General features: G+C 37.3%; 1 protein-coding gene across 1 annotated transcript; it reads left to right on the top strand.

Moving 5' to 3' along the window:
* Nucleotides 1–7,956: 7,956 nt before the first annotated feature.
* On the top strand, nt 7,957–11,929 carry LOC149844233 (large ribosomal subunit protein eL18y-like). The gene is made up of 5 exons (XM_090000440.1): nt 7,957–7,994; nt 8,108–8,197; nt 8,389–8,517; nt 8,618–8,800; nt 11,592–11,929. Exons 1-5 carry the CDS (start codon nt 7,992–7,994, stop codon nt 11,748–11,750), a joined length of 564 nt encoding a protein of 187 aa, XP_089856566.1. The 5' UTR covers nt 7,957–7,991; the 3' UTR covers nt 11,751–11,929.
* Nucleotides 11,930–21,122: the final 9,193 nt, after the last annotated feature.

Raw genomic sequence — 21,122 nt, forward strand, 5'->3', positions numbered from 1 at the left:
CTGGATTAAGGAGGGTTGTTTGAACCTCATCAATTGGGTAGAGAGTCTTGGGCTTTATCATTTGCACCTTCTGTGTTGCCTTCTGCTAAGATAACCAACTTTATCATCATGCCAAACTATCCAATAATCATCCCTAGTCTCACTGCACACAAAGGGTCCACTAAGTGGTTCATTGGATTCTCTGGTGAAACCTAATGGTCATAGTTTGGATCTAATACTAAGATCCATACTTAAGATCCAATACCTGAATTTAACATTTTCCACTTGGCTATGGGGCAAACTAGTGTATTATATCGCATTGTAGTGCATCATGTATCATATATAGCAAAGCATGCACCAAGTGACCTTACACAATTTCAAAAGTTATAGCAATATTTAAGTGTTATGTTTTCCTCACATGTTATAGGTTATTTTCTTATGAATCAATATTCTTTTGCACATATAGTATGTGTTTAGCCATGATATCATGAGGTTTTACATAAACTAATTGAACTTTTTCTTCATGATATATCTCTATTATGAAGATATGCACAAACTAAGTTGGTTTTTTCATCATTATTCTTTCATGCACTCATTTTAGGTAATTATATGGGTTTCACATTATATCAAAAAAATTAATCATAACGCTTAATGTGCGAAAACATGTACAAAATTTAATTTTGTTTACTTTCACTGCATCCTTAACTATGCAATTTATAGTTTCGAAGCAAACAAATATGTATCATCATGTTGAATTATTTTGCACATATATTAAAATGAGGGTCTCACCTTCTTAGATAATCATGAAGTTCATATTACTCTTCCATGACCATTTCATAGGACATCATTATGTCTTAATAACCTTGCACAAAATTCTCATGCACATTAGTAGAGTATTATAGATTTTTAGCATCCTACATATTCATAAAAATTTAACATTTCATGGATTCATAAAAAAATGATTTGTCAAACATGTTTATGCTCTCATTTTTCAAGAATTAACTATAGACTACACTCTCACTATCTATGTGCATCATCATCACATGCAACATGATAAAACACTCATCAGGTTAATCACCACATAACCATTTTAGATTAATATATCTATATCCAAATAGTCGTAAATATTATTACAAAAATTAACATGATCATATTGCATACCATGCATAAAGCATCTAAAACATGAAAAACTAAATATTCATTTGTGCATTCAAATAAGCATTCATGCTAAATATCTACGAACATGTGCAAGTTATAATTCATCTCCCGCTTTTCTATGCATTGCAATGCCATATTTTTCTTGCATCTTATGCAGTAAAAGAAGATTTCATCACATGATTAGTAGAGGTGGTCAGCCTCACTAACCACGGTTATCTCCTCACACGGTTAATAGAGGTGACCAGCCTCCTCTAGCCATATGAGCTATAGGAAAAGACCATTGTGGCCACTAGTCCTCCTAACATCTATATCTTAGAAAGAACACATGGTTCTTTTATGACCATCCATGGGCTGACTATCCAGCAATGACTCATTTTTAAATTGCTTATATAACTCATTAACATTAGGTTGTTTGTCGTATTGTTAATTATATTAACTCCAAGAGTTGATTTATTAATAAATTGTTTATCAGTTCATTGATGCAAGTTATCCATTTTAACATATATATTGATAGTAATTTTCAAACATATTGATGCTTAAAATCAACACTAGTGGACCTTAATATGGACTCAAGTTAAAAATTCAATCACATTGTATGCAATTTACATCCATAAGATTTAAATATATCAAGCCAAAATTAATTAATCAATTCTTAAAATATGACAAATGCTCTCACTTTTTTATGCCGGACTCAGCACAGGAGCCGATCCACGATCCAAGATCCAACTGGATCTCGACACGCATGGAAGCTAACGATATTTTGGCGAGTCCGAACAGGACTCTAACAAATGGAAATTTGAGGTCTGAGCACTCTGTTTCGACAAAGGTGGCCAACATAAGAAAGTTGCGCGACACGCACACCTTTATGACAGATTCGAGAACACTGGATTTAGATCTGGGATATCTGATCCATAGATGAATGTCTGGACCAGTGAGATTGGTCTTTGATAGGTTGTCTAAATAAGGCAGACAGTTGGTTCAAGAGGGATTTTTAGGCCTATGATGATAGAGTTCTGGAAAACTCTGAATAGAAGATTTAAAGGTCAGATTGAGACCTTTTCAGAAAGCCAAAGTTTAATTTTTTTGAATATTCCTACTGGTCTCTACAAATTTTTGAATCCTAAATAAGTTTTGTTCTAACTGTTATAAACTGAGAATGAAAGTTCTAAGCATGCAACATACTAACATTGAGTTTCGGGCATTCAAATGATCGAATCATGCAGAACTCAAAACAACAACAAAAACTAGCAGGATGTTGTCTAATCAAGGCAGTTTTTAGATTCATAAACAACGCAGGGAATATCAAGATATTAAGCAAACACGAATATCTATCCAGGAAATAAAATAACAGGATTTCAAATCATGATTTTTCTAGATCCAGAAAGAACAATAATTTAAGCCAATGTCGGCTTTGATTCAACAAGAATCATAAACACAAAAGTTGTAGAACAACATCTTAACTTTCCAATAAATTAAACCACTTGAAGTTTCATAAAACATGTAGGGAAATATTTAAGAAATACATAACACTATCCATAAGTGTTCTGTACAGGACAAGACTTAGACGGATTATGTCCGTGCAAAAGCTTCAACAACAATATTGATGGTCTGAGTCTTAGCTTTCCAATAAGCTAAAGAACTTCAAAATCGAATCAATATCCAAGCCGATACGGTCAATTCACTGGGGTTTTGTCAGACAACCTGCATACAAAGTAACGTGTTTCCCAACAGAAACTGAGTTTGAGCAAACTAAGACTTCAGGAATTTAAAACCAGTTTGAGATCAACCATTAACATAAAAACCTCAGAAATTTCATTCATGAACTTTGAACAAAAGTTCTTGCATGCAGTTTAACCAGAAACGAAAAAAAAGAAAGCAACAACACAATGAAGCTAAAGATTGAACGATGTTATTTGATTGCAGCCAAAGGAAGGAGAAACAACCTCCACCACGAGTTCAAATGCACCAGGAAGACACAAGCTTCCACTAAAAATTCTCAGCAACCAAGAACCATAGTCACCTTCACCACCAAGATCGCTTTTTCCTTTAGTGAGTGTCCACCATATCAACAGTTGATTTTTTTCAAAGAAGAGCAAAAGACCACTCTTTTTCACATTTGTTTCTTCTTCACAAAACTTGCAAAAAATTTCTTTTTTTTCTTTTGGCAGCCAACCCCCTTTGCTGGACCTCCCATTAGAGCTCTTAAGCTCTAAGGAGGAGAGGTCATGATTGAGGTGGGGGCCTCTCCAAGGCTGCCACCCCTCCTCCAATCTCCTTGCAACTAATCATCATAGGGGGGGGCTTCTCCAAAGTTGTTGCCCAACCTTGTCCATTCAGCAAGCACCATTCAAAAGGCTTTATAGAGCCTTCAACAGTTCATTTGACTTTTGAGTTAAAGGAAAATTTAAAAATAAGGCTAAAGATGTTCACTAGGGGCGTCACTTATGTTTTGACGGGTTTGAATCTTGGGTAAGATCCAAACTCATTACAAAGTAGATCCCCCTCACAAAGTTTGAAAAAATTATATATTAAGAAAAGAAAAAACTATCCTATAAACCCCGTACACCCTCTAATGCTGCAAAATAATCCTACAGGGCACTAGAACTATCCAGATTCGTAGAATTTGACACCTAAGAAAAAAGAAAAAAATAACAGAAATAAAATACATAAAAAGTCTAAATGATTCTGGACATACAAAATAGAATCAAACATAGAAATACAATTTTTGAGAAACAAACAAAATATCTCAAAAATTAGAACATGATATTCAAAGTGGATCTAGGTACACGGAGATCCAATTGGACCCAGATAGTCCTGTACGATTGGATCTGCCACAAATTGCATCCTGGATCAGATCTGATGAGTTGGATATGGATCCAACTTGCCTTAAATGCGCAGATCTTCAGGATGCTCTGCATCACTTTTCATGTGCATTATGAAAAGCATAAATATGTTTTTTATTAAACATGCAATCAGAGTTATATACTCTTACTTCTTAAAGTGAATCACAACATGGTGACTATGTGATCATATCAACTTTTGATCTATGTATCCAAATTCGATCATTATGTTTTGTTATCTAAAAGTCATGCATTAAACATTCAGAACATATAAAAAAAGCATTCAATCATATTCACATCCAAATTATTTATTCAAGGAGTGTATAATCATAATTATACTCTCACATTCTATGCATATCATGAAAAACTTAAAATATCTCTTTTCAGACATGCATATTTCAGAGTCGTGCTTTAATTTCACAAAGTTATTCACTACATCAACATATCAACCTTGGATCTATATATCTAAATACATGATTGCAAGCTATACAATATTCAAAATATGATGAAACCATGCAATTATATTCCCATGCAATTAGCTCATTTTGGAAGTATTCAAAGTAGACAAAAAATGTTACTTTCACTTTTATAATAGTTGATGTGATTCATGGGAGCATTTTAAAATTTAATCATATCATGCTCTTTGAAACATAAAATCAAAGTTTTTTAGATTCATAATGTGTCTAGTAAAATAACATTGGGAGCTCAACACACATTTGTATCATTTTAATTTTAAAGCCTTGATACTTTGCCCAATTTGGACTTATACATTGGATCGTATCCGATTTAAATCTAGATGGGATAATCAAGATCCACAAAAGAAATTTCAAGATAATCATGTTTGGTCTTAAACAACAAAAAAATGCATTTAAGTCCTAACTTGATATAGCTCATAAATCAATAAACCATATTCTATTTTAATATATATTTCATCAAGTTGTCGAAATAAACTCGGATTATTTTGGATCCACTACATTAACATCTATTTATTTAATCACACCATGTTCATAAATAACACAATTTCAAGAGCTATTTGGCACATGACTATACATATAATATGTTTCAAAATGTATATTATGGGTCAATGACTATAATTATTAATTATCATGCTTTTATGACTAACTTAGTCTAAAAATATGCCACTTCATAAATTTTTAATGGCAAAAGATATGCACAATGAAACATAGTCAACTTTGTGCAACACATATATCATTAAACATTCATATAGCATGATAAGTATTACTATGTGTATTATCATACTCATCACAAGAACTTTCACGTAAAAATAAAATAAAGTATTACACATACATCAACATGTATGAAATTTAGAGTAAATACCAAGTTGCATATAAGTTGAATTAGTGATCTATATTCAAATTCATTGTATCTAGGGTGTAAATTCAATCGTAACAATAATTGAATTTACAATAAGTCATAATCAATCATTAACTTTATGAGCACATTCTCTCACTTGCTCATAAAAGTTGAATAAACATATTCTCACTTTTACGTAGGTCCCAAAAATTTAATATTAAAGAAATAAAAATAATGTAGAATCATGATCTATTCAAATAATAGCATTTTAATAAATCAAATAATGTGCACATGTAACAATCCATGAATAGCTTGAACAAGGATATGTTAAACTTCAAGCAACTTCAAAAGTTATTTGTCATGGGACTAACCACGTAACATGCTTATACATGGATATAAACACTAAATTTCAAAATAAGTATAGCAAGTTGAGATGTAAATCATATGATCAGAGTGCAATTTAACCTCAAAGCTTAAGCAATTCGGGCTAATGGATGTCATTCATAAACTGTTTTTTTTTTTAATTTGCTGCTTTTGTATTCTTTTACCAAGAGAAAACAATTGACAATTCTTTCTCCAACCATTTTTTTTATATTCTTTAAAACCTCTAAAGTTCTAAACGGATTGTTTTTTATATGTTTTGCTGTATACCTATTCATTTTTCATTTTTTTTTTACTAATCTCCCAAACTAAATAAACAATCTAAGGATTGGTAATTTGAACCCTTTAGGTGCTCACCTTGTTTTCCCAAACTAAATAAACCAAATCATTTAGGTTATGTTCAGAAGCCGGTCTTGAAGAAGAGATGAGAGGGGTGATGGAGTGGAGACGAAAACCAAGGGATGAGACTAAAGTTGTCAACAACATCCTTGTCAGGATATAATTGAAAATAACCCATGTCCACTCTCTATACCATTCTCAACTCTCAAAACAATGTTCTCCCTTTCCTTCTCCTAAACGGTCTTGTTTTCATTTCAAGTCGATTTCTTTTTTGGAAAGGCAAGCTGGGGTTAGGCAGACCCTTACCAGTTATACAACTATACCATTGGGTTTTGAACCTGCAACGTCCCAACACAAGGTGACATGCACTAGCTGCTCCCCGTTGGTACCTCAAATCATTTTCACCGATTCCTTCCATGTACCTCTTGCCAAATATAACCTATTTTTTTTTTTCGAAATAAAGGTAATCTTTTCTAGATGTTGGCCATTTCTATCAAGCAATGACAGGTATGGATGTCAGATGTTTGGATTTGGATCTGATATTGGACCAATCTGTTTAGCGGGATTATGTAAGGTACATCACATTTGCTTGATAGTCGGATTTGGATTCAGTTTTTAAAGTTTACATCTGAATCCAAACCCGAGTTGGACTCTGAATATATTTAAATTCTAAAATGTATATCCGATATAGCTTATCGAATCAGAATTTGGTTATAAACTATATCTGAACCTGAACCATTTACATCGTTGTCACGAGCTTATTTGAAGCATAGTGCGGCACCTGGTGGTCCGGGATAACCAAAGAAAATGACAGGATACCACCACCTAGGTGGTATCCCATGTGTCAAGCAGGGTCCTGTGCCAAGCTGAAGGCCCAGGTTCGAATCCCTCTGCCACATTGGGTTTAAGAGATATCTGGTAGGGGTCTACCTAACCCCAGCTTGCCTTTTAAAAAACAAAGAAAAAAAGAGAGAGAAAAAATACATGGACCAACTCCTAAAAAGGCCTTTTCCTCGTGGAATCCTGATCCATGTCTCATGTGTAACTCATGGACCTTAATAATCAGTCCAGCATACTAGACCCAAATAGGGTAGCTACCCTGCCCACATTGGCTTCAGATTTACATGTAAAACAACCTATAACGACTGGGAACATTCCGGATTTTGATATCTTCAAATTTTACTTTGTTTGGGCTTCAAAAGCCTAGTTGGATTCTGTTTTCTGCGAAAGCTGACTGAAAAACATGATCCGATACTGCATATCCATATCCAAATTAGGGGTGTTAATAGTAGGGTCAGGGTTTGGTAACAAAATAAAAAGAGTTCAATTAACTATCCCGGCTGGACCAGTTGGGTTGGCATAGGGAGCTGGATATGGTTTTATGAAATTTTATACTGAACCTAAGTTCTGGCCATATTTTTGATTAAGATCCGTAATTTTTTAATATAAAAAACATATAAAATATTTATTTTACCAGGCACAGACCCGGTCTGTTTTATGTTATGTCATAGGGCAGTGCATTTTGGCAGCAAGTCCATGTTGACACGAGAAGACATGCTGATTCGGACACTCGTAGGGATATTATTTAAATAAAATTTAATGATTTTTATTGCCTTTTAATAAAATTTCAGTAAAAAATTTCAAAAATATAAAAAATAGTTTTTCTTAATTAAAAAATAAAAAGCCTTCGTGTCTCATTTTTGAAAAAGTTTTTGAACTTGAGAGTGGTACCCGGGTCGCATGTCATCGTGTCTGCGTGTCTTTATGATAGGTTTTTATCTATTCATTTGGTAGATCCGAGTCCGGACACTGTACCAGAGGTCCAGAGCCATTTAGTTGGATCCGGGTCCGGACCCACTCATATGTATCGGTGTTCCGAACCAAACCCATACATCCTCACTCGTTTTAAACAAAACCCTAACCCTGAATTCCTCTCTATATCTCTTTCTCTCCTCTCTCACAGTTCGGCACTCATCCGCCATGGTATCTCCCTCTGAAACCCTAACCCTAATTTCTTCCATTCCCTTTGCCTCTAGATCGATCCTCTCTCTCTCTCTCTCACCTTTCTGTTGGTTTCTGTGTTGGGATCTTTGTAGGGTATCGACTTGGTCGCGGGCGGAAAGAGCAAGAAGACGAAGCGCACGGCCCCCAGATCCGACGATGTCTACCTGAAGCTCCTCGTCAAGGTCTGTCTCTTTCTCTCCGTGATTAGGGGTATCATTTTTTCTTATAGTTTCTCTTCATTTGTGCTTGTTTTCATTGATGTTTTCTCTTTATGCTCAGATTGAGCCATCTGATTTGTATCTTCTTCTTCTTCTTTGCCTTTTGCCTTTTCTTGTGTATATTGATGTTGGTTATGTGCGCTTGTTCTCCTCAGCTGTACAGGTTTCTGGTGCGAAGGACCGGGAGCAGCTTCAATGCCGTCATCCTGAAGCGCCTCTTCATGAGCAAGACCAACAGGCCACCCTTATCCCTCAGGAGGCTCATCCGTTTCATGAACGGAAATGTCAGCATCTGGCTTTCTCTCTCTCTCTCTATGATATCGTTTTCGTGAAATTTTGTTTTTTTCTTGCAAATGATTTTTGGGGGAATTTTCTTCTTGGTAGGAGGACAAGATTGCTGTAGTTGTCGGAACCATCACGGACGACAATAGGGTCTATGAGGTCTCCGCGTTGAAGGTCACGGCCCTGAGGTTCACGGAGGCAGCGAGGGCGCGGATTGAGAAAGCTGGGGGCGAATGCCTGACCTTCGACCAGCTTGCTCTCAGGGCTCCGCTCGGCCAGAACACGGTATCGTTAATTTCTTCTTTGCCTTTATGCGTTCTTTGTTGGTTGTTTTGTTTCTTCTTTCTGGTCAGGTGGATTATTGGGTTGCCGAGTTTATGCATGGTTTGCGTTTGCTCTCCTTGCTGGGGATGTATTTGGATATTGTGTTTGTGGTTGGCCTTCAACGGTCTTCGAAGCGTATTGGAATGTGCAATTCTGCTACTATAAATGAAAAATGAATCAAATTAAACAATTGAAATGGTTTACTTGATTTATCTTGGCTGCTGAAGCTTCATCAAGATCAGGGCCAATGTGTTCAAGTTAGTGGTGTCTGACATTCTTCTGCCAACATAAGCAGTTCTGTTGTTGAATAGACATTGTGGAAATAGGCGATTGGTCTGAAAATTGTTGATCTTCAAAGACATTAGTCCTACTGATGAAATATAACTGTAGTGTTTCACGGTTCAGGAGATTGGTCAGGACTTTAAAGGGAGTAACAAAAGCTGAAGTTTGCACTTTGTATATAATTGCTTTTAAATTTTCAGGCTTTATTTTGCATGGGGATATTAAAGGCTAGGTAACATTGAAGGCTGTTGCTTGAATCATTGCCAATGGTGGTGGTCCCTGTTTTAGGTTTTGGAATAGTTGCCCTTTGTTTATTGTGGTTGCAAGTAGAAAGTACAATAAAATGCATCGTTTTGGGGGAAAAGTATACCATGGTTCTTGGATTTAGCATGATTGAATGTTTGATTACTGATAGCTTCTTGATGGCCAGGTTTACTTTTTGAAATTTTATATAACTTTGGCCACATTTTAGATGATTTAGTGATATCATTTGCAATGTTTTATTACAAAATGATATTGCTAGATATTGGATCTGGACTTTCATTCCCTTTGTTTGTATTTATCTCTGAATTACTTGGGAACAGATTTTTTTTAACATGTGCTTCACTTACCCTTGAACCATCATTACTCTGCAGAGAATATAAGGAAAACCAAAGTTTGAATTATACTTTGTTGCTTGTTGATCTGATCCACGCCAGTTGTTCTGTTTATTCTTGTGTCTGAATGATAGCACGTTAATGATGCATACAATTTGTGGCATGTTCTGAATAGGTTTTGCTGCAGGTTTCAAATTCTCATGCTCACATGTTTAATCAGAGTCTATGTCAATGTCATGTTGCTATCGATGAGATGTATCTGATACAATATGGATTTTTGAAAAGCAACGCTCACATCATGGATCAGATCTGTTGCATGTGTGTTTTTAAGTTATCTGAAAGGCAGGCTGCCCATGCACACACTTGCACACACACGATAGCAACATGACATTGAGAGAGAGAGAGAGAGAGAGAGAGAGAGAGAGAGAGAGAGAGAGAGAGAGAGAGAGAGAGAGACCATAATATATTATTCCCAGGACAGTATTCTTTTTTTTTGAATGGCAAGCTAGGGTTAGGCAGATCCCTACTCGATATCATTAAATACAAAAAGCATTACAATGTTGCTATGTCACATAGGTGCGGGTACAGATGTGAATGCGGCACTTTAAAAAAATCTTATTGTTTATAGGGTTATTCTTGTCATCTGTCCATTGTCGTTGTAATAGTCAAAGCAAAGGGTCATTTCATTCCAGTTTTAGTTTGGAAGTTAGAAAGTGGGTCGTGTCCCTTAAGTAATGTAATGCTTCTCATTCTTGGTAATGAAGTTTCTTTCTGCTTCTCTCCTTTTGCTATCCCTTTCACTCTATCTTTTCTCTTAGTTTGATGGGGATGAGTGTCCCAACTCAGATTGGTGAGGCATTGGCCTTGCCTGCATACCTTCGTTTGTTGGTGCCTAGTTGCTGCCTAGTGCCTAGTGCTTTTGGTTACATAGCTCTTTTGAACTACCATTTTGAGTTTGGCTTTGTGGTGGCATCAAGACTTGCTGGGAAGTGAATTTTTAGCCGCAACACGTTAAATTGGATCAAGATCACTTTAGAGTGTTTACATTTATGTTCTTCAGGAAAACTGGTTGACGGCTTCTGGAAATCAGGCCTAGGATTGGTCGTTTTTAGATGTACTGTTTGTATTTCGAAGCTGCTTTTAAATTGAGAATTGGGCTTACAAGTTGGAAGCTTGTTTTGTGTCCTTAAGCCCCAAACAAAGGTGCATTAAATATCACACCTGCACAAGAATCACATCTGGCCATGATTGGTTTAGGCTTCTGTAAATTGGATCCTAGAGAATCTTGGACCGTCTATTTACAACAACAACAACTACGCCTTCATCCCAAAACAATTGGGGTCGGCGATATGAACCAACAAAGAAAATCATTCTGGGTCATCCACATGAATCCTTCTCCTCCAATCATTTCTATCCAATGCCATGTCCTCGGTGAGGTTCAAAGCAGCATGCTGCAAACTTATGTTGTGGGAAGCACTAATGTTGATTTATATTGAAGATTTGGCAAATCAAAACAATATTAGGTTTTGGATTAATGCAATTAGTTATTGATTACCTTATTTTTTATGCATAAGAAACATATTCTTTTTCTTCTACAGAGCTAGTCAAAGGAGAGTGACCGAGTGGAAGCAACGTTTATTGCTCTTGACACTGGGCCTAATGTAGCTGTTAAACTAGGCACTTTCTGAGACTTTCATATAGCTATTTTAAGTAAACCTTTTCTGAGATTAATTCATTTTACCCTTTGTCATTATTATAGATGATTGACAAATTACTATGTATCAACATCGATTTGTGAGATTTGCAAATTATAGGACGATAACAGGATTGCTCAATCGAACAAACTATGATAGCTGGAAATTGGTCTTTTTCAGGTTCTGCTCAGAGGTCCTAAGAATGCCAGGGAGGCACACAAGCACTTTGGAAAAGCTCCTGGTGTGCCTCACAGCCACACCAAACCTTATGTGCGGTCGAAGGGTAGGAAATATGAGAGGGCAAGAGGTAGAAGGAAGAGCAGGGGTTTCAAGGTCTGAGTGGTTACTTGCCGAGTTATCTTGCTGCTGGTGTTGCTGTTTTAGGGTAGTACATTCTACCAAGTATCCTGTTGATGAAATTTTGTTTTTGCTTTGGTTTTGGACAAAAAACTCTTACGTTGGTGATCTGAACATTACTTGAAATGTTTGGACATGAAATATTTGAAGCTTGATTATTAGATTAGTCCCTAGTTTTTTTATTTATGCCCCCTATCCACAAACCTGTGGCTGAGAGGCAGATTCCTGGGGGCAAAGTCATTTTTATCATTGAAAGACATGATTAATGCAGGTTAACAATGGTTGATTGGGCAGCTAGTTCATGTCATCTTGTGTTGGGATGATGCAGGTTCAAAACCCAATGGTGTAGTTGTATAACTGGTAGGGTGGTCTGCCTAACCCCAGCTTGCCTTTCAAAAGAAAAAAACAATGGTTGATTGGGCAGGTGGTGTTCCCAAGGATTTTTGTCGGCTGGGTCTTGATTAAATTGTACCCTACTCCCCATTGTGGATTTTATAAGCTAATAGGTCATATTGTAGGATCTCAGTATTATCTGCACCTGGTTTGAATGCTGATGGTATGGGCTGTGAATCGGGTCTGTGTGCAACTTCGAAGAAAACAAAGGTCCACTTACAAAATGGATGTCTATCTATTTGGACTTAGTTCAGTTTTACGACCTCTTAAATCTTGTCCTGTAGGATCCATGAATGCTGAGGTCTGTTCTAGATGCTATTAATTTAAAGCACGAATTATTTTGAAATAATTGTTGTGGTTGAATGCCGATCATCACATGGATGTATGACTTTCAAAGGACCTTCGGAATTAACGTGGTGTCGCTGGTTATACGGTCTGTTTATTTGGCTGTAGGAGACAGCTAGAGGTGACATGAAGGATTGCAAAATGACTGAAGTTATAGCTCTAGCTAAAAAAGAATGAAGAAATAGGACTCACTAAAAAAGGTGACTTGAATGGATAAGGTTTTGATGATGATGATGGTGATGGTGATGGTGATGATCAGTGGTGAGTCGAGCCGATCTCTAACTCATGAGCAAGCAAGATCAAACTAAACGAACTGAAATCGAGCTGACTCATTTCTAAAATACATTATTTGAAAGATAAAAACAATAGATTTTGAATCTAAATTAATTGGACGGAGCTCAAGCTGGATTACTTATTTGTTTCAAAGTTGGCATCCATAAGATTTTAACTCTAAACCCGTTCCTTGTAAGCTAAACACTACACCTATTTAATTTATACTACATTATATGATACAAAAAATATCTAAATCATATTTTATTATTAGGATCTGAGTCTAGCAGAGTCGAATACCTGTTGTTTGCATTGGGCTTGCCAAGTCTATCTTATGAGTTCGAACAAGCTCTTTAGGAGCTGAACACAACGCCAACCACGATTGGCTCTTCCTGTCTCCCAAACCTGAGCATAGTAATGAATATTGGTCATTTTCGAAAAATCTCTTAATTTTATTACAGTAATGTCAAAAACTGATATAATGTCTAAAGCTCAATATTTCACTTATAGTGACAATATCACAATTTTATCATGTTATTTTCATGATGAGTAGAGCTGAACTCAAGATGATTAGTCATTATGTCAAAGTAGGAAATATTATACTTTGAAGTTTAAACCTGTGGAGCGCAGTTGAAGCTGGCTTGTTTACAAAGAAAGTACATCGTTTCAATGCTGGAAGCAATTCTTTATTACTTTAAACCTGTTGCTCGCAAGCCAAACAACATCAACTATTCTATACTATACTACAGGAAGATATTTAAACTATATCTATTATTAGTCAATGACCTTACATGAGCGCCTGATCTGAGCCGAACACCTGTTGTTTGTGTTTGGCTTGTGGAACCTGTTTTACTAGTTTAAACAAGCTCTTTACAAGCTGAGACAATAACAACTCGTCATTTTCGAGCCCTACTTGCCATTATATTATGCTGCCTTCCCATGGTTGTTGAGATTCCTTATATATGTTTGATTGGAGAATGGCTCCAAATCATGAAATGAACGGGAATATAGTAAGGTGGTGCTTTTTTGATCTTTTTGATGAGAGAGAGAGAGAGAGAGAGAGAGAGAGAGAGAGAGAGAGACCGTTGCAACCCCCATGTATATCCAACCTTTGTGTTTTTCCCAAAGTGTTGGCGTGAATACGTACTGTGTCAAATCCATACCCATATCCAAAAGTCAAGTGTCCAGGTTCATTCAGTACTTCACGCATTAAAAGGCCCAAGGGAGGTTGGCGTAGTGGGATGAGGCCTTGGATAACTGCTGCAATACTATCTTAATTTCCTTTTTAATCATAATAGTGCCCAACAACCAGTGTTCCAACAGTATCATTTACCTAATATTTGAATAGATATTTAAACCATAGGAAGGCCAAACAAAATGCCATAGAATGATGGCTACATCATGCTAATAACTCTAGATATTAACACAATAAAGCGCAAAAAATATCAACTACTGATCAATTAGTCTACAATTTAGACATAAGAAACCATCTGATCACAAAAAGCTTGCTTAAGATGGCATCAATTCATAACATTATTAAGGGCAAGGCAGTAGAGAATCTAGTGATCCCCACAACAGCAGCTTAAACATAAACAAGTAATATCAAAGAACGCAATGACTTCAAACATTCTACCACCACCATCCCATCAATGAAGTTCCCATGAGCACGGACACTGATTGAAAGAAACTGAACCAAAGTCCAGAAGCAGTCGGCCACATATTCACTGATGGGTACACAATGGCAGTTCTCAAAGGCTTGTGCAGTCAATAAGATATTGTTCTCTTTAACTGATGAGATTTTGGAAAAAAAAGAAAAGAAAAAAACTAATCCAGCTTCACACTCGATAAATTACACAAACTTTGCTCTCTACTCAACTATGTCAACAACCAAACAAAAACAACGAGATAGGAAATATGATCTCGGCCGTCTATAGAGCCCTCATTATAGAAAACAGACGAAGAACATCTTCCACTTCACCGCTTCGATGAAAGGAAACCGACATCCGCCGTCTCCAACAACACCAGAAACCCTAATTCCTACACCATTACACAACCACCCCAATCCCTACCGTTATGAACCACAATCTTCCCGATCACAGCCTCCAAAAAACCCTAATGCAGCTTCAATCCCATCACTGCAACAAGCAAGAACAAAAAATCAACCATAAATGCCCCCGATCCTTCAAATAAACCGTAGAAAACAGAAAGGAAACCAAAACCCTAGCAATCTCACACGAAACAAGACCCCAAAACCCTCAAAATCGCGGAAAGATAAACCTTCAAAACGATAGTTCACGATATTAGAGCAAGAATTCCCCAGAGAGAGACGTTGGGGAAGAGGGATGTGGGTGAAGGGAGGAATTCACTAGGAGGGAGAGAGGACGGGCAGAAAACCTTTACCCAACTCAGGAAAAAATAGCGCCCAAGAACGCACCTTCCGGCTGACAAAGAGAGAGAGCAGTTCAAATCGTGACGATAATACCTTGGGGAGGGCCTCAACGATGGGAAAGGGTTCAGGGAATGAAAGAAAAAAAAGAGGGAGAAAACAAAAGAATTGGTTTCGATTCCCCTGACGCGGAGCGTAGGAATTTACTGGCGCATATAACATATGCGCCACTAAAAATAAAGGCTTTGACTATTTTCTCTGACGTAATGTTGGGTTGCAGAAAAAAACATTTTCATTGGCTTTGAGCTTTCCTGCGCCAGTGTAATCCTTTTCATTGACGCAACGCCTTTTGGCGCCAGTAAAACGCGTTTTACACTCGCGCTACCGCCCGGGTGTGCCAGTAAAACACAGATTTCTTGCAGTGACAGTTGATTACTGGCTTTGATAGAGAATTTTTTCATAAAAGATTGGGAGCATTGCACTATTTTTTTGGCATAGAAGTTGTTCCAAATGATTCAGCGATATTACTGACTTAGTGGAAAAAAATTTATGATATTATTATTAAGACATGAATGGAAAACTCATGCTTATTATCCACACCCACTGCCACAAATGTTCAACTTTTCAAGTTTCATGAATATAAAGGTGGGACAGATCTATATACCCAGATCTGAAAGTCAGACATTCAGCTGGTTCATTCAATAAGGGGAATATAAAGGTGGATCGACTTATCATTTCCAAGGAAAATATGAAGGAGTCTAAAATCAAGGAGGACGTTAAGAAGGAAACTTTCTATTGTAATCAAATTGTACCGAAAATGAGAATCTTGAGCTTTAATTATAGGATATTATAAGCGTTTAAAAGATCTCCTTCCCTTTGTAAAACATAATTTTTTAAAGGGAACCTCTTCCTCACCTGCAAAAGGGCAGAGAGTGAGAGGAGAGATCTGGGCATTGGCCCTTCAAGGCTGAACCGCTTAAAACCATGTGTGTTTTCCTGTGTGATCTGTGTGGTGATAACTTAGCATCTAGTAAGACCAACATACAGTAAGAAAATTCAAAAGAGATGATCCAGGTGTCGATCCCTAACATTTGGAGCATGCTGAGTCCATCTATGAAGTTTAACTGGTTCAAAAAAATGTGGCATGGTGATTTGAAGCTATTTGTGTTGGATTCATAATCCATCAAAACCGAAAATAGGATCAAATACATGTTCTCGTTAAAATCAAAATTAAAATAGAACTTGATGCGGAAGGATACCTGATCCATAAACGCTCCGATTGATCGATGACGAGTATGATCTTTTAGAATCAATATATTTGACTATTTTTTTTTCTCTAAAACCTAACAAGAGAGGGACTGAATTTTCTTTCTGATTATGGGAGTATGAAGAGAGGGCCATTATATAAGGCTTGGGGATTATAACCTAATGCGTTTAACAGTTTGTCTTCAATTCAGCCAATTACAAAATTATAGACAGCGTAAATCTTTCCACATGATGTATCATACCATATGAGATATCACATAACCCAACCAGATTAGATCACATAAATCAAGCTTGAACCTAAGATAGTTTTATGATGTGTGGTCCAATGTATTTTGGCCGACACGATTTTTTAACAATCTCTTACTTGGGACGCATACGTAACCTTATAATCACACTTTGTAACCTTATGAGCTCAAAAATATTGTTTTATCAAATGATATTTCTACCAATTCGGTTTATTGATCATGTCAACATAGAATCAAAGTTGCCTTCGTTACAAATAACGTAATTGGACTCATCAATGATCATATATATCGACATAATCAAATGACATGAATCAAGTATGAATGTGAAGCATGAAAATTACATGAAATGTGATCAAACAGATTATAAAAAAATATATAAATATAAATTTTATATATATATATATATATATATATATATATATATATATATATATATATATATATATATATAGAAAGAGAAAGAGAAAGAGAAAGAGAGATTTGAAGAGTTCAAATTTCAAGCGTCCACAGTGCATCAAAATTTTATGATAAACAACAATCATGTTTTTGGGTTGAAACTACTTAATCCAAAGTGCATTTCCTAATAAATGGACCATGTTGAACGTATTTGCAGGGTCAATATTGTTCAAATAATGCTCGCATCTGTGAGTTTTAACAAGTGGGTAGGTAATATGGAGTGTAGCCCATATTTTTCCAGTTTGACTTGACAAATGCCTTCCAACATGGTCCATTTACTAGATAATGCGTATGTCAAATATAAAATTTGAGGCATTGTGAACTGTTGAATTTAAAGCTCTTAATAAATCTTTTATATAATACAACCCGACGATCTAAAACTTGCTTTTGATTAAACAAACCATATAGTGTGGTGGAAACTAGAGGAGCAAAACCAGATACGGCCATCACATGGGCTGCGGCCCAAGAAATAATTGCAGCTTCTTGACCCAAGAGCCAAGATGAGTACAAAACCCGGAGACCTACGTGGAGATCTAACAGTACGGCCTCTGCAACTGCATAGCTGTGATTTTGTCTGATACATTCTCCGTTTTGCATTTTAATTTTGACAAAAATTTGTTAAAATAATCTTTCAGTCAGATAATTAAAATGCCCTTGAGGTGATTGAGGGTCTGTTTGAGTCTCGTGTCCGCTCTTTCATTTCCGTGGAAAGAGAATCGGATTACCCTCGACGTGGGGATGACAATGGGCGGGGGGGTGGGGGACAAGGTCTCCACCTCTGTCCCATCTCAAAATCCGAACCTCCATGCCAGCCTTCATCCCTGCACGGGGATGGATTTTAACCTCCACCCCCACCTCCATCCATGTTCCATGTCCTCCATCCCAGTCCAAATGGGGGCGAGGCGGGGTGGAGCCCTGTTCCCCCTCGGTCTATTGTCATCCCTTAGAAAGGATTGAGGATGGAGCAGGGTGGGGAGGGGCAGGGATCGGGATGGGCCGGGGTGGGGGAAAGCGTAAGTCTATCCCTGCCTCCATCCTCGCACGGGGATGGATTTTACCCTTCATCCCCGCCTCTATCCCTGTTTCATGCCCTTTATCTATGGTCCAAACAGGGTGAGGCGGGGCTCTGCTTTTCCCCGGTCCACTGCCATCCCTACCCTCACAGGAACACTTTCCAATGAAAAGAGGGGGATCCTGTGTATTTTGGGCTCTCTTTCCTCGGGGAAAGAGAGTCCTTCGTTTCTTTGGTAACAGTGGGTCCTACAAAAATGCATGCCCAATTTTGTGAAAAAACACCCACTTTCTATGACAAACAAACGGTCCCTGAGAAAAGGGATGGTAAACAAGTTGAACCAATCAAACAAGGCATGTTCGGTGTCGGCTCAACTTGTGTTCATATTTAGCCAAGTTCAGCTCGGGGTAGTTGTGAGGGTGCTGAAATAAAGGCACCAGATCAAACCCAGCTAGAGCACGGATGTCTCCGTAGCTTTTAGAGGTGGGCCAAGGCAGGGTGGTTGTGGGGGCCCCACATGAGGTTTTCCTTTTTTGGGGTGGTGGGGAAAATGTAAATTCTTGTAGGGGCAAACTTATTGCCTGAATTTCAATAATGGGTCTTAGTTTCCTAAATTTAATGATTGTGAAAATTTTTAAATTCCCCCAAATGTTTCGGCCTAATTCATTTGCACACAAACGTTTTAAACTTTGCAAATGCTCACCAAAGTTTTTATTTGGGTTAATTAAATAATCTTAATCATAAACTAATGTTGGGGTTGTTTTTGGGTTAGCCTAACTCATACTGTTTTTAGTTAGCATTTTACCCTTGTGACTAGGAAAATAAATCATGTAGGCTGTCAATTGAATGTATTTAGCAATCTTAATTTAATATTGACGTCCGAAAAAATGCCGAGTAGAAACCTTAAGTTTTTTTTTTATTGAAAAGTAGAAATCTTAAGTTAATGTTATCTTGGAAAACATGATCTTTTTTTATTTATTTTTTATTGCCCTTTGAAGTTGAATTTTTTTTAACGTAAACTTGTGATACATGCTTAACCTTTTTCTGAAATTTCATTTAAGATACCAATTTTCTAATTTTTTTAACAAGTCTTATTTTTTTCTTACAGTGATTAAATAAGGAGCTGTTCTAACCTACCTTTACCCTCACCTGAGTTAAACGTTTAAAAAGATTAAAAAATATCCTTTTGCTTTTCCCTCAACTAGTGAACTTGAGTTAAATATTTTTAGATGCTTTAATTATCCTTGATCTTATCCCAAATTCAGATCTATTATCTAAAACCAAAGAACATGGATAAGATCTATTTCAGACTTGAGTTGGAACTCAGTTTTGTTTTGGTTATTCATACATTTTTTTTCATGAAGGACAAGGAAACCACCCTCCGAACCCAAAGACCTAGTCGTGCTGGCTAAGACTGTCGTGTACCTACTGTAGCTGTCTCGATAATGTGAACTCATGGTGCACCTTTTGCCCTCCAGGAAGTCACCAAGCTTCGGCCGAGCAAGGGCTCATCCCTTACCCTCATTAGTGCAAGGGGTTGATGCTAATGGGAATAGAACCCCGTCTAGAGACTAAGGGTTCTTCCACTTGACCATAGGGGTGGCAATCGGGTCGGGTTGGCGGGTCAGAATACCTCAACACGAACATGACCCGTTTATTAAACGGGTCGGATGTGGCAAACACGAACACGATCCATTTATTAAACGGGTAACCCGACACAACACGGTTAACCCGTTTAATAAACGGGTCGGGTTGACACGACACGACGGCCTGTTTATTAAACGGGTCGACCCGATAACATAGACACGATTGCCGGTTGACGGGTTGGCAGTTAGATAAGTTAATATATATAGAGTTAGGGTTAGATAAGTTAATATATATATAAACGGGTTGCGGGTTGACGGGTTCGTTCGTGTAAATGGGTTGACCCGCCCGCCTAACCCGTTTATTAAACGGGTCAAACGGGTTGGCATGTCCCTAACATGAACACGACCCATTTAATAAACGGGTTAGGCGGGTCAACCCGTTTACGACACAAACCCGTTTAAGCCAAACCCTAACCTGGCTAAGAAGTGGGTTGGCGGGTCGGGTCAGATTTTAACATCCCTACTTGACCTGACCCCTCGGGGCTGGATAATGATAAGTTTGTAACATGTAAGAAGGTTCAAATCAATGTTGTTATTTGATCATTGTTAGGAAAACTTAATTAGGATTCTAATTCAGGCATTTTTAGAAAAGGTGATGCCTGATATGGATTTTCAAGTAACATGTGAGTCTATATCAATAATTACCCAAACACTTATTTACCTTCACAGGAAAAAAAAAAAGATGATATTCATTGAGATTTAATTAGTCTGAGTTTTTTTTATAGGCAAACTGGGCTTAGGCTTACCAGTTATACAACTGTACCATTGGGTTTTGAGCTTGCAACGTTACCAGACAATCAGAACCTCCCTTGGTGAGATTTAACCTGAGTTAATGGGTAACATTTTTGGCAGTTTTGAGAAAAAACAAAGACGTGTTTCTGGAAATTTAAAAAATGATGAGGTTTTTTGAAATTAAGGTCAAAGGTAGCCCCGAGAACGAAATTTTCTACAGAATATAAACTTTCGCAGCCTCTGCTTGGTGTGCTGTGCCCTGCTTCCTGCAGTCTGAGGCTTAGGCTACCCAAACAGATCTCTCCCAACTTTTTTTGGTGACAGAGGCGCCATCATGGCAGATGATGACTACTCGATGATAACTCTAGGGACGAAGATCGTCGCTGTTTGGGGAAACTATTCCGATAATGATGAAGCAGTTGGTTGGGGTAACGTTCCAACGGTATGTGATCCAACACCATTTGATTTGCCTTCTATTTTATTATATATATTACTTTCCATTAAGGTCGTCACCGTGAAGCTATAGTCAAGGTGCACGGGGTTTACAGTCTATGAGCAGATCCAGTGATCGAGGCAGAACACTTTATAAGTTCGACCCCAACC

The sequence above is a fragment of the Nuphar pumila genome, chromosome 3 (assembly GCF_984573655.1).
Source record: "Nuphar pumila chromosome 3, dmNupPumi1.hap1.1, whole genome shotgun sequence".
In the NCBI taxonomy this organism is placed as follows: domain Eukaryota; kingdom Viridiplantae; phylum Streptophyta; class Magnoliopsida; order Nymphaeales; family Nymphaeaceae; genus Nuphar; species Nuphar pumila.